The sequence below is a fragment of the Stegastes partitus genome, unplaced genomic scaffold (assembly GCF_000690725.1).
Source record: "Stegastes partitus isolate 25-593 unplaced genomic scaffold, Stegastes_partitus-1.0.2 Scaffold371, whole genome shotgun sequence".
Lineage (NCBI taxonomy): Eukaryota > Metazoa > Chordata > Actinopteri > Pomacentridae > Stegastes > Stegastes partitus.
Window position 1 is genome coordinate 485,428 of NW_007578102.1, and position 13,923 is coordinate 499,350.

A 13,923-nucleotide genomic window follows, 5' to 3' on the forward strand; every position below is an offset into this window, starting at 1 on the left:
ACACACACACACACACGCTCACACATGCTATCTTTGTGAGGAAATCCATTGAGTTGACACACAATGCATTCCCTAGCCTCTGCAGTGGCTAGCCCCTTAGACTAACCTTTACCATCACGCCTGAGTGCTTATAGGGCATGGACATGGAGCACAGAGAAATCTGGTTAAACCATTCATGAAACGAGAGGAAACAATGATATGAACACCAGTTCCATTACGGTCTAGAGTGGCCATAATCTAAAATAGCAGTAATGGATAACTTTGTTTGTGTTTCTGTTTGTTACTTGGCTGAAGTTGCACCTGTACAGTTAGCCTGTCAGTGGTCAACAACTGGGACAAGATGTGTTCATGCAAGAGTATCCCACATTCTTCAAGCTAGGATAGGGGCTTACTTATCCAGGTTCCTAAATCAGGACTGGATGTTTGCATGTGTAAAGACAAAATGGGATGCTTCAGAAGCCCCATAATAACCAGGATACTTAGTCAGTGTTGTGCAGAATAATAATGAATTATAAAAATGGTTTATAGGGTCAGGCTTCAAATAAAGTCTGTGAGGTGCAGTTTTAAATCTGTTTTGTGACTGGCTTTGGTGAAATGGAATTTTAGAGAAAAGGTCTCTTTCATTTTGTCAGGTGTAATAATATTGATGATGGTACCATTCTATTTATGATTAGATTATTTACTCCTCAATAAATCTAAAAATGTAAGTCAATTCATCAGTCGATCAACAAAAAAATACAGGTATTGGCTGATATTTTAATTATATACAATAATTGTTTGAGCATGTTTCATTCATACACTCTACTCAACACCCCGTAGTGATAGTTCAAGCCTTTTCTCACTCATTTTCTCACTCACTCTGTAAAAGGAAAGACAAAGTATAAAACAGCTGAATAGCAACGTTAGATGATGCATGATGTGACATTACGTTAACATATCAGCAGTGGTGCAAAGAAAATGCTTTGACTGATATTTCTAACTGAACACAAGGTGTGGGATGTCAGGAGAGGACCTGATGAAGACACAGCAGCCTGGTTTCAAAAGCCAAAAGCAAACTTTCATCTTTACATTTTTATATATCTTGAGAACCACTCATCCACACGACTTTACTGAACTTACAATACACCTGCCGAGTTTGACATTATATCTGATGAATGGTTGTCGAGGAACGGGAAGAATAGACACCCAGGCACACACAGATTCCTGGATTTAACAAGGAAATTTACAGATCCTGCTTCTCAGTCGGGATAATTTTAACAGGTTGGTGGCTGTGGAGTTGGGGTTTGTAGAAACCAATAGCCAATGTTTTTAGAATGAAATAGGCCAATAACGTCGTAAAAGTCCTGAACCGATAATGTGGTAACTTCTGGCCAAAAACGTAATAACTCATTACGTTATTGGCCAGTTATAACATTATTGGCCTATTACATTTTTAAAAAGTGCAAATTTATTACGTTATCGGCTGTTGTTACGTAATTGGCTGTTATTACATTATGGGCTTCTACAGGGTTGCTTGCTGCCTGTGTGTTTGCTACCCCAAAACTGGCCAAAGGTGTTCACTGGATAGAGCCCCAAATGTTAGCAGTCTTTTCCTCATCGTCATCACCTCCAGGTTTTTTGACTTTTATGTTGCTTTCTTGACATTATGCCCAAATGTTACAAACTGAAAGTTTCTGTCCTACTCACTGTTTTGCTAGCAAGCTAAGGTTGCTAGGTAGTTGTAAATTGTGATAGCTGGAAATCTTAAATGTCGACTACGGTGTGTGTGTGTGTGTGTGTGTGTGTGCGCGCGCTGCGCTTAATAACCTTTATGCTGCTGCTGTTTTGACATTATTGTAAAATTGCTAATGTGTTTTTACATTACGAGCGTACAAGGGCCTGGTGTTGGCCTGTTCGGGTGAACAACTTAATGTTGTTGACAGTGTTACGTATCCCATGTGTGAGTGTAGTGTTGTCATGCAGCATCTGAACCTGTCTTTGCAGCCGTCAGCAAAACCCAAGCTGGTAGGAAGGTTAGCAGCACTAACACTGTGTCTTTACAGAAGGTAGCATGAGCTGTAAGCTATTTTAATTTACACTTTTATTCTGTAAATAGATGAGTTTGTTAAAAATTCTTGTACCTGTACTTATTTATTAATAATTCTGTCATGTTCCTTAAAATGTCATCTGTGGGTGTCAGTGCATGAAAACTTCACAGCACACTTGGTTCTGGGGACCGATACCTTCAACATTGATTGTAGGATTAGGCATGGATAAGATGCACGTTTTAATCAACATTACTCATCCATCCATCCGTTCATTAGCTGTACCCACTTTTTTCTGTAGAGGGCAGGGACCTGGAGGCTATCACAGCTGACATTGGGCGAGAGGCGGGGTACACCATGGACAGCTCACTAATCCTATTGCAGCACTAACACGGAGGGACAGAACTGAATATTCTTGTGCTCACACCTACAGCCAATTTAGAATCACTAAATATCCTGTCTTTAGACTATGGCAGGAAGTTCAAATTCATTTACAGATTCATTGTTGAAATGAATTAAATATGCTGGACCTTTTTCAATATGTTGATGAAACCATTTCAACCTCTGACACTTAATGTTTGCCGCAAAACTGACTTTGTTACATCAGGACTAGGTTCCAGGATTATGAATTACATAGCTATAAGATGGAGAGGCTTTTTGACTGTTGTTTAAGTTAGTCAGAGCAGCTGGGAACATCTTTTCAGCTGGAACAGATGTTGACAAATCACACCAACTTTGTCAGTTCAGGAAATCTGTCTGTGTTTACTGCCACCTCTAAAATGTGTTTATACTAATTGTAGAGTGTCGGCAAAAGGTCCTTGAATAGGACAGATTCCAGATTACATCAACTTTGACGTGCTTGTCATAGCAGAGGGATATCAATAGCTCACTGTCAGTCTGGACCTGTGTTTTGCTTTTGTAACATTTTATTTGTTTATCTGCTTCTTGCTCTTTCACGTCAAACTTGCACCCATAGAGTTGCCTTTCTTTGTGAAATACCTGCTACGTCTTCATCATTAAATCACCAAAATAATAGAAGATGTAACTATAACAGTGCACAGACAATATCACCAGGTCTTGGTCACTAAGGTCCTTATACTGAATGAAGAGCAACAAACTTAGTTGTGGACACACACACACGTGTTTGTGTCAACTGTAAACACAAGTACAAATTCACACTCAAGACAGTCACTAATTATTTTATAAGTTTTATAATTATTATTGAATGAATTAAGACAATTGCAATGCAGTTTCTGTCTTAAGGACTGGGTATTGTTTTAGGAAAGCGTCCATACTAACAGAGGCAGTGTGTCTTAATCCTGTGGGATTACAGGAGGCATGCTTGTGCCAAACCACAGCGTAACAGCTATGCCATCCTGCCAGTCCAAAACCACAAGCTTCCCCCGAGGCGCTGTGGCAGCTGCTGTGACAGCTACTGCCTTCAACAGTGAGAGGACAACGTCTCAGAGTTACGGAGCTGCACTCACACAGATACAGGGTTATGAAATCTAGACCTTGACAGACACGTAGTTAACGCATGGTTGGACCAATGAGTAGCAGTCGTGTCTCTTAAAAATGTTTTTTTTTTTAATTTTACCAATGCTTGTTCGGTGTTGTGGTGACCTGAGGGCTGCTACTACAAAGTGAGATTAGTGGGTTAGTGAAGTATGTTGAGCTTAAAGTCAGAGTTTTCAGTGTCATGAAGGTGGCTCTCTTTTTACCGGCTAGATCTCCATGGTAACTGATGCGGTGGAGTTAACCTGGTCCAGAGCAGGTTGTGTTCAGAGTTTCAGATTTAAATCAGATGGAGGAAGTGTCTCCCTTTAACCAAATTGTTTCCTAACATTTCCTTATGAGCAATACAGATTCTCAGCTGAAGGAATATGTTCCATCGGCAAACCTTTTGAGCTGTATGTTACTAATATCACTGAATGAAGCCGTGCAGTTACACTATCGCATACTGTATGCATCCTCTTGTCATGGGAACTTACATGTATTTAGCTGGTGATGCAGTAATCACATGAATATATTTTTTGATCTTGATCTGTTTACTTATTCTACTGGTATTTATCACAGTGAATATTCAATCAATAACATTAAGTTCGCTTTGATTTGACCAAAAATGAAGTGATATCCTGCATTATGGGACAGTGTCAGACCTAAATGCACTTCAATACAAGATCATGTTTAAATATATGAAGTGTTGTCACGGTGCAGGTCAGAGGCTCAAGTGCAGACAAGAAAGACACAGCAGACAGGATATAAGGAAAAGGAGGGAAAAGGGAAGGCTGCCACTAAGCAGAACTGGAGGGGGAGGGCATGATGAGTTTAAAGTTTAGCAGGTTTAATGTGCAGCTGTCAGCTAGAAATAAGTAGTAATAGATTGGTAAAATAAACATATTAACAAACGTTGAGCAGCTTTCTACCAGTCTAGCATCATTTGTAGTCACAGTGCTTTTTAAATTATAATATTTTATATTCCTTGTAGCTCTACTTTATAACAACCTGTTCACTGAAGTAGGCAGAACGCGATCATTTCGTTTTGTACAGAAGAAGAGCCACATGAGCCGTTAAATGCCATCGTTAATGTGAACGTTCAAAGTTTGAAACAAGTCTGATTTCACAAGACTTGTCTCGTCGGAAATCTTTGTGGTCAACAAACTGTTCCGAGATTCAGCTGTAAAGAAAGCGACAGGATCACAGAGGCATCATTCAAAGTAGCGTGGAATGTAACAAGGAGTTTCACGGAGGGAGAGCGGATAAAAAAAGCGTTTTCTCGACTGCAAATTTTTACTTCATTTGTTGGAGTAGTAGGCCAATTCATATTTATGAGAAATCTCTTCATTTATTTACCTTTATGTGGAATAAAGCCGACTTAGTTTTCTGATGTAATTTAATTTCTCAAAAGACATTGCTTGAAAAAATCTTTTAAAAACTTTGAAACATCACTTTGATTTGTTAGAAAAAAGAAATGTGCCAATGTGCATACTAAGTGTATTTACCATTCTGTGATTTACTGCAGTGGCAGTCACTTTGTTTATATTTTGTGAATAAAGCCTCATTTTGTAGTTTGATATCTATGATTATCTTTTTATCTAATGACATTTGGCCTTTTGCTTTTTACTGTCAATGAGGGAAATGCAGAAAACAGTCACAGATAGATCTATATAATATATTGTAAAAGTATAATATATTGTCAACAAAATCTTATTTTACTTTTATAAAAGCCTAATGAAATTGCCCTTTTATTGTACTGCATTTAAAATATTTTGTTATGAATATTACCTTATTTAAATGTCTTCTATAATTCAGTCATATTAAATGACTCATTTTTAGGTTGCGGCCCACGCAAACAGAGATGTTTTTCTCTGTGGCCCATGAGCAATGAGAAGTTGAGTAGCCCTGCACTAGACCTTTAAACAACCAGCAACACAATCTGTGTGTGTATTTTATTCTGAAAAATAAAATAAGGTTGTGAAGTTGACTAAAGTTTACAATGATTTACATGTTGGTAATTCAGATTTTACTGTCTATTCAATTGTATAAATTATGATTAAATATCCTTTGCTGAACCTCTTGGAGATTCCAGATTTTTCCAGAGTTTTCCAGACTTTGTCTCTTTCTTCTACAGATGGGCTGAACACCATTTTCCCTCTAAAAGATGAAACTTACCTAAATATTCTTACAGCCTTCAAGATGAATTGTCAAAATGAATGATTTGGGGTTAAGAAGAACCTCCTATGTATGAAGTTGAGCTAGTTTATTATTTGTTTATGAGGGAACTGAAGGTATTTCAGTTCAAACCTTTACTTCTCAAATACTGCAAAACCCACAGTCCACAGAATATAGTCCTACAGATGAAATACTACACTATCATCTGTCATCGAGCTTTTGTCACAGTTAAGACTTGTACTTGGTGTAATTTGGTTAAAACGATTTCAGTGTGATGTTTCAGCTATTACATCAAGTGTCTTTTCCATTACAGGGTCACCTTTCCTCCTTTTTGCCAACCGCCGTGATGTGCGATTGGTAGATGCAGACGGTGTGCGGGGTGAATCAGCCATTGTTGTTAGTGACCTGGAGGATGCAGCAGCAGTGGACTTCCTGTATGCTGAGGGCCTGATATTTTGGACAGATGTCAGTGAGGAGGCCATCAAACAGACGCACTGGAATCAGTCATCCAACTGTAAGACTGCATACTGTTTCCTGAATGCTTATTTGCCTGCTTAGTGAAGATTTCCTCATAAAGAGCAACTCTTGCTGTGGCTCTGTACACTGAACATTTCAATGATTCATTAAAAAATGCATCCTTTTTCCTGGTACCATTTTACTTACATGTTGTATGTCTTCTGCTTTCAGCCCTTAAAGAGGCGCTAGGAACAGGTCAGACTGTGGTAGTATCAGGGCTGGACAGTCCTGATGGACTGGCCTGTGACTGGTTAGGTAAAAAGCTCTACTGGACAGACTCAGAGACCAATCGAATTGAAGTGGCCAACCTGGATGGCACCTCCAGGAAGGTCCTATTTTGGATGGACCTGGACCAGCCGAGAGCTATTGCCCTTAACCCTGCCCAACGGTAACAAAACACACTGTATACACACATGCACACTCACATGCTCTTCAAAGTACGGATAGATTATGAAGTTTGAGTTTTTTGGGGGGATGGGGAGGGAATGGGGATGGGCAGTAAATAGAAAATCAGGTACATCAGCTGTAAAGCTCCCTCATATAGGAAAAGTTTCAGCAGAGTGGAATGTGTTTCAGAATGATTCTGAATTCACATCAGCATCCAGACATGAACAGTACAACATTGCTTGTTGAATCATTTTACATTTTATAATACAAGAAGTGTGGACATGTAGCTTAACAGCATAGTTTTCTAATGTTGATAAACTTAATTGTCCTGCTGTTTTGCTAACTATCAGCTATGCATTAATTTTTAAACAGCTGAATACAGGTAGCAAGTGTATGTGGAAGTGGTTATGGATCAAGCTAGATGTGTCAGGTATTAGTGGAGAAAGGATCCAAATGCTGACACAACAGACTGGCAGGTTGAAGTACAAAATTAAACTTTAATCAAAACCAACTTGGCAGGGTTACAAAGGCAGGGACGCAAACAGAAAGAAGGTCAGTGTTCAGGAAAAGGCCAAACTAAAAGTTGATATGAATCTCAAAAAGGTAACTAAACCAAATGCAAAAACCAAAAAACTTCTGAGAGAACCAAAATTCCAAGCATGACACAAACTTGGTTAATATGAGGAGCACGTGGAGCATACATTGGCAGAAACAGGTGGGCAGCAAACAGTGACAAAACAGACAGGTATCCAGCAGGTGGCAGAAGGAGGACACAACTGACAAAGGGGCAGAAAACAAAGGAAAACACAGAAACTTCAATACTTAGAATGTTTCTGTCTATTAATAATCTAAGTAGGTTGAATAGAATTGACTATTTATTTAAGTGTATACTAGCACAGACCTTTGTTACATGATTGTATTGCAATTTTACATTTCTTATTTTAACTTCTGACTATTGTGACTCTCCTTGTCATTATGCATTTGTTTGTATTCTTATATACCTCACAATATATGACTGAGAGAAGACATTTCATTTGTTGATTCAGGGGTATTAAATTTGACAATATGTGTATCTACATTATCAATCATGTAGCATGATGTAATGAAATTATTGTTAAATGCTTCAACCATGTGAAATGAAAAGAAAAATACTTTATTTATCCCAGAAGGGAAATTCAATATCATTTATGAATGATATTGAATGATATATATGATACAATGTCATTTATTTATTTAACAATTTGCCCATCTTTGACATTAATTACTGGCGGAAGCGGTGTAGAGGATTTGCTCCTCAAAAATGTTACTCATTTTCATGCTGTAATGTAACTTTTACAATTAAGATCAATTCAATTCAGTTTAATCTTAGTTTAATTCAATTGAATTCAATCATGCAGGATAGCGGAAGAGAACAGACAAACAATACATTAGAGATCAGTGAACACCTTGGCAATCGGTGAGACCAGAATCTGCAGATCAGAGACGTGTAGCTCCAGATCCAGAGACACCTGCAGAGGGGACAAAACACAAACTACAGGAGAAAGGAGATAAAAAGTTAGTGATATGCAATGGAAGAGAGGGAATCATTTCCTTAAATTTAGTTATAGCATTATCAGATAAACTTCTGTTGTAATTGAACTTCTTGGCAAATGCACTGTAGTCCATCATTGTCAATTTAAAGGTTATTAGAAGATGGTCAGATAAAAAGATAAAAGAGGGTTAGGGGGAAAAGCAGATTTCTCTGCCGTATGCCAGAACAAGATCAAGGGTGTGATTGAACATTGAGTTGGTTCATTTACATTTTGGGAGAAACCAATTCAGTCTAACAATGAACTAATGCAGAGTTGAGCCTGTCATTCTCAGGATGGATAATAAAGTCACCCACTATAATGACTTCATCTGTACTGACCAATAAATCAGCTAAATCAGATAAAAACTCAGTGTAAGGGGCAGGTGGGCGATATGCAGCAACTACAGAACAAGCTTTTGTGTTTTGCAGTTCGGGTCTGAGACTAAGACTAAGACTTTCAAATGAGTTCTAAGTTTTGGCCATTGGTTGGTTAATAACTTTCTTGAGTGGATTTGCGTGTTTCATATTTCTCTGACACAAACTACTGGCCAGTGGTTACTGGTGTCAGGTGCAAGGAGTCATTGTAGGGAATGTTAGAATTACAGTAGCTGGATTTTAAAGTTGGTTTCTTTTGATATCACTTGAAGTCAAGACAGATATCCGGTAGTCTGTCTGCTTTACTAGCATTTAAAATAAATATGTCCAACAATAGATGAGCATTCCCCCCAACAATGATATTCCAAGCAACATAATTAAGCTTTTTATTCAGTGATAAGGCACTTAGTGGGTGTAGTAAAAGAGTTCTTAAAATAAATCAGGACTCCTCCTTTATTATTGCACTCACATTCAAATGAGTTAGAACCAGCAATGTAAATGTCTTCCATCAGGAGTTTTGATGCTGTGCCAGGTTCCTGTTAGAACAAAGATGGATGGAGCTGTTTCACTCTTCACAAAACACAGTTTTGGAAGCAAACCCCTTATATTTAGGTATCAAATGTAAAATCCAAAGCAATTCTCAAAATCTAGGGTTTAATAAATTAATTTAATAACAAAAGAATTATTAGAATGTAGAGTGATCTGATCTTTTTAGACAGTGATGACAGGAAATGATAAGGTCAGGCTTACGGGGAATAGTTTCAGAAGGTTATCCAGATCTACTGATGGAAATGTTTTTGCGATGAGATTGTGGCAGGGTTGTGATCAAAATGGTTGCATACATGACTATATTTTGTAAGTGTGCAAGTTAATGAAAATTTCATTTGATTACAATTGTGCCATTGCATAATGTTTATGAGGCTGTTGTGGTGCCCCCCTGGTGGCTTAGGTAGCGAGTGCACCACAAATGTGCACAAATGAGAAATGTCAATAAAATAAATAGTATTCCTGAAAATAAAATTCCCACTGAAGCTTATAAAGAACGCAGACATCAGTGCCTGTCAGTCATCCTGTCCTTTCTCCTCTTTCTTTTTGCTGCTGATGTTAATCTACCCTTTGGGTACTACAGCTTCTTTGCCGTCTCAGCATAGTTTCTTTCACATTTATTTGAGTTTAGATACTGTAGAAAAAACAAGTAGGGACAGCATTTAATAAATGTAAGAAAAACTTTATGCTAATTTTTGTTGTTATATTATTAGTACTACAGGTAAACATGACATAGTATGTGGCATCTTCTAGTGCAACTCAAAAAATTAAAACATAGTGAAACAGTAAATTCTGTTTCATAATTCAATCAGAATTCTTTATCATGAGGGGTTATTGGAGCTCAGGTTGGTTTGATAGCAGCCTTCAACACGTCTGTATTTTTGGTGTTTCTCATCTTCCTCTTGACAATGAACCATATGGGGTTCTATGGGATCCAGATTAGGTGAGTCTGCCGGCCAGTCAAACAGTAATGTCATGGTCAGAAATCCATTTGGAAATAGTTTTGGCTCTGTGGGCAGGTGCTAAGTCCTGCTGGGAAAGGAAATCAGCATCTCCATAAAACTTGTCAGCTGATGGAAGCAGGAAGTGCTCTGAACTGTCCTGGTAGATGATGCTGCATTGACTTTGGACTTGATAACACCTGGTAGACCAACACCAGTAGATGACATGACACTCCAAATCATCACCGACTGAGGAAACTTCACACTGGACACCTTAGATTCTTTGTCTCTCCACTATTTCTTTAGACTGTAGAACCTTAATGTCCAAATGAAATGCAAAATGTACTTTCATCTGAAAAGAGGACTTTGGACCAGTGAGCAACAGTCCAGTTCTTTTCCCCTCCCCCCAGGCAAGAAGCTTCTGATGTTGTCACATTGCTCGATGTTAGGAATGGGACAGTTGTAGCTGTTTTCCTGAAGACGTCTTTGCTCGGTGGCTCTTGAAGGCTTCAGTCGTCTCTGTTGCTTTTGCACCTCTTCCTGTCACACTTGTTCCTTATGGTTATCTTTCCGTTATTATGCTTCGATACCACACTCTGTCAACAGCCAGCCTCTTCAGCAGTAACCAACTGTGGCTCCTTGTAGAGGGTGTTGGTGATGGTTGAGCAATCTTCGCCATGATTGTGTTTTTTTCTACTGAACTCTTCCAAGAGATAATCAGTAATTTTTGATTTATAAATAGTAATTTGCTTAAACATGAAATGAAATATTATAATATTTTAAGATACTACATTTCTGATTTTCATAAGCTATAAGCCGTAATCATCTAAATTAAAGCAAAAAGGCTTAAAATATATTTTACTTGATTTGTAATGCATCCAAAATATCTCAAATTTTCTCTTTCTTAAATAACTGATGAAAAACACTAAACTTGTGCTCTAATATTTTTTGAGATGCACTAGTAAACTAGATACAGAACTGAAGAGAGAAAACGTAAGGAGCAAAACGAAAACTTCAGATGAGTAGATACAGTTGAAATAATAAAAGGAAGTCAGGCAAAGGCTTGGTGTTCTGTTATTAGTGGAAAAATGTAAGTGATACTTCTACATCTTCTCTTTTAGTTCCAAAAAGCACAAGAGTGAAAAGCTGTTCAAGTAATCTCTGACTCATCAGTAGTGATCAGCAGTAACCAGTAAACACATACTAGAAAATGGCTCTGCGTTTGTATTACTGACCTATTTCATCTTCTTTTCCCTCCAGCTACATGTACTGGACAGACTGGGGAGAAGAGCCCAGGATAGAGCGTGCTGGCATGGATGGCAGCAACAGGTAGTGTAACTATAAAACCTGAAACTTCATGAATGTAGAATAGTATTTTCAAGGAACAGTGTCCATAGTGCATGCAAATTTTACAGGTACAGTGTTCAAGCATAATGAAAGTGTAATTTTTAACAGTGTTTCAGAAAATTCCTTTCCTCTGATGTTATCATTTTGTGCACTTCTGTCCTGTAACAGAAAAGTGATCGTGAATGTGGACATATACTGGCCCAACGGTCTCACCATAGACCTGGTGGAACAGAAGTTGTACTGGGCTGATGCCAAACTCAGCTTCATTCACAGAGCTAACCTGGATGGATCAGCACGGTATGGAACTTTCTGTGTGTGTGTGTGTGTGTGTGTGTGTTGGGGGTGATTAAAGATCAGCTGGTAACATTTTAGTTTTTCAACTCTCTCCCAAAAGAAGACGATGGGGGAGGGGGCAGAGAAAAATAACTTTACAGACAGAGTGGAAGAAAACTAGAGAGAGTAATCCAACACAAATAAAGCTGTGGTGTGGGGGCCCCAGTCAAAACACACAGCTCTGCACACACTCTCAGTGCATCTCTCTCATAGCTCAGCAATTCCTTTCCTCTGTCGGTGGAATCTATCTGCCTTCTCTTGCAAACTTAGGGAGATGGCAAAGTTCACGTCAAATTGACTCTAGTGGACCTTCAAATACTACTACTGCTCTGTAAAGTAAAACACTGGTCTTATGGTGTTTTGGGTAAGTTAGTGTGCTTTAGCTGTAGCAAGTAGCGGAGGGATGGGTGCGGATTGATGTAGGGGAACTTCATAGACACTACACTGTACACTGTAGAGTCACAGCTACGCCATTGTTTTACAGTAGGAAAGGATTATTTTCCTGAAAATCTGCTAAATATGTAACTTTGACCGGAGAGAGACATAGATAATTTAAAGCTCCTGTTAGTCATTCACTCCTTCCCAATAATCTAACTGAATGTGTCAGTTTCATGTCTAAATGAGCATTGGCTCTATTTGAACTTTGATGAAGACACGTTAGTATTAAAACGTTAGTCTGTTTGCACAGCAAGGATGTGAAACACCTTTTTCAACTGCATTTTGCTGAATGATGTGTGGAGGACCCTGTTTCACGAGGTGCTCTTAGACTGTAAAACAGCAAACATTTTGTAAGTATATTGAATATTTCACTGTGTATGATGGGTTTAGTAATGTCTTGGTCCAAATCTGTGTCAGACTGTATAATATCAGTTTGACATATATTATTAAAAATATATAAGAGCAGAGACAAAATCAGCTTCAGTATTTTATCTGCTACAGTGAGGGAAATAAGTGTTCAATCTCCTTCCTATTAGCAAGATTTCTGGCTCCCACAGATTGGTAATGAGGCCAAGAGGCACAAATATTAGTCCATTCTGCTTCAGAAACTAATAATCTGAACTGGCTACATGTACAAATGTGAAAGAAACTTGTCCAAAGAATCACACTTCACATTCACCACCATGGGCAAAACCGGAGAGCTATCCAAAGGCATCAGATACAAGATTGTAGAGCTTCACAAGGCAGGAAAGGGCTACAAGACCATCAGCAAGCAACTTGGTGAGAAGGTGACAACTGTTGGTGCAAATATTCACAAATAGAAGAAAGAAAAAAACAACAATTACCCTCCGCCTGGAGCTCCACGTGAAATCTCACCCATGCAGTATCTCTTATCATTAAGAGAAGGATAGCCCTAAAACTACACTGGAGGAACTTGTTAATGATCTTAAAACAGCTGGGAGTACAGTCACCAAGAAAACCATCAGTAACACCATCAGTAAAACCATCAGTAACACACTGCATCTTAATGGATTGAAATCCTGAAGCACTCACAAGGTCCCCCTGCTCAAAAAAATCACATGTAAAGGCTCGTCTGAAGTTTTCCAATGAGCATTTGAATGATACTGAGGAGACTTGGGAGACTGTGATTTGATCAGTTGAGACCAAAATTTACCTCTTTGGCATCGATTCAACTGGCTGTGTTTGGATGGAGAAGAAAGCTGACTATAACCCCAAGAACACCATCCTCACTGTCAAGCACGGAGGTGGAAACATTATGTTGTGAGGCTGTTTCTCTGCCTAGGGCACAGGACGAAAGCACAGCATCAAGGGAACAATGAATGGGGCCATGAACTAAGAAATCATGGCTAAGAACCTCCTCCCTCAGCCAGAGCACGGTGGGTGGGTCTTCCAGCAAGATAATGACCCAAAGCATACAGCCAAGGCAGCAAAGGAGTGGCTCAAGAAGAAACACATTGAGATCATGGAGTAGCCTAGCCAGCCTCCAGACCTGAATCCTATACAAAATCTATGGAGGGAGCTGAAGCTGAGCAATAGCCTTGTAACATTAAGGATATGGAGATAATCTGCAAAGAGGAGTGATCTAAAATACCTCCTGATATGTGTGCAAACCTGGTGACAAGAAACGTCTGATGTCTGTGATTGTGAACAAGGGTTAATCCAACAAGTACTAAGTTTTGCTGGGAGATCAAATATTTATTTCCCTTGATCAACTGGAAATTAATTTTTAACTAGCTTTTCTTCCTTGTCATAT

At 38.7% G+C, this 13,923-nt stretch overlaps 1 protein-coding gene across 2 annotated transcripts in view; it reads left to right on the top strand.

The window, feature by feature from the left end:
- LOC103359434 (low-density lipoprotein receptor-related protein 5) overlaps window positions 1-13,923 on the top strand; it is a 68,649-nt gene that overhangs the window by 23,256 nt on the left and 31,470 nt on the right. For both annotated transcript variants that reach the window (XM_008284770.1, XM_008284769.1), the window contains 4 exons: window positions 6,010-6,210; window positions 6,384-6,600; window positions 11,292-11,360; window positions 11,547-11,675. In XM_008284770.1, coding sequence (XP_008282992.1) covers window positions 6,010-6,210; window positions 6,384-6,600; window positions 11,292-11,360; window positions 11,547-11,675 — 616 coding nt within the window. The remainder of the gene's footprint in view (window positions 1-6,009; window positions 6,211-6,383; window positions 6,601-11,291; window positions 11,361-11,546; window positions 11,676-13,923) is intronic.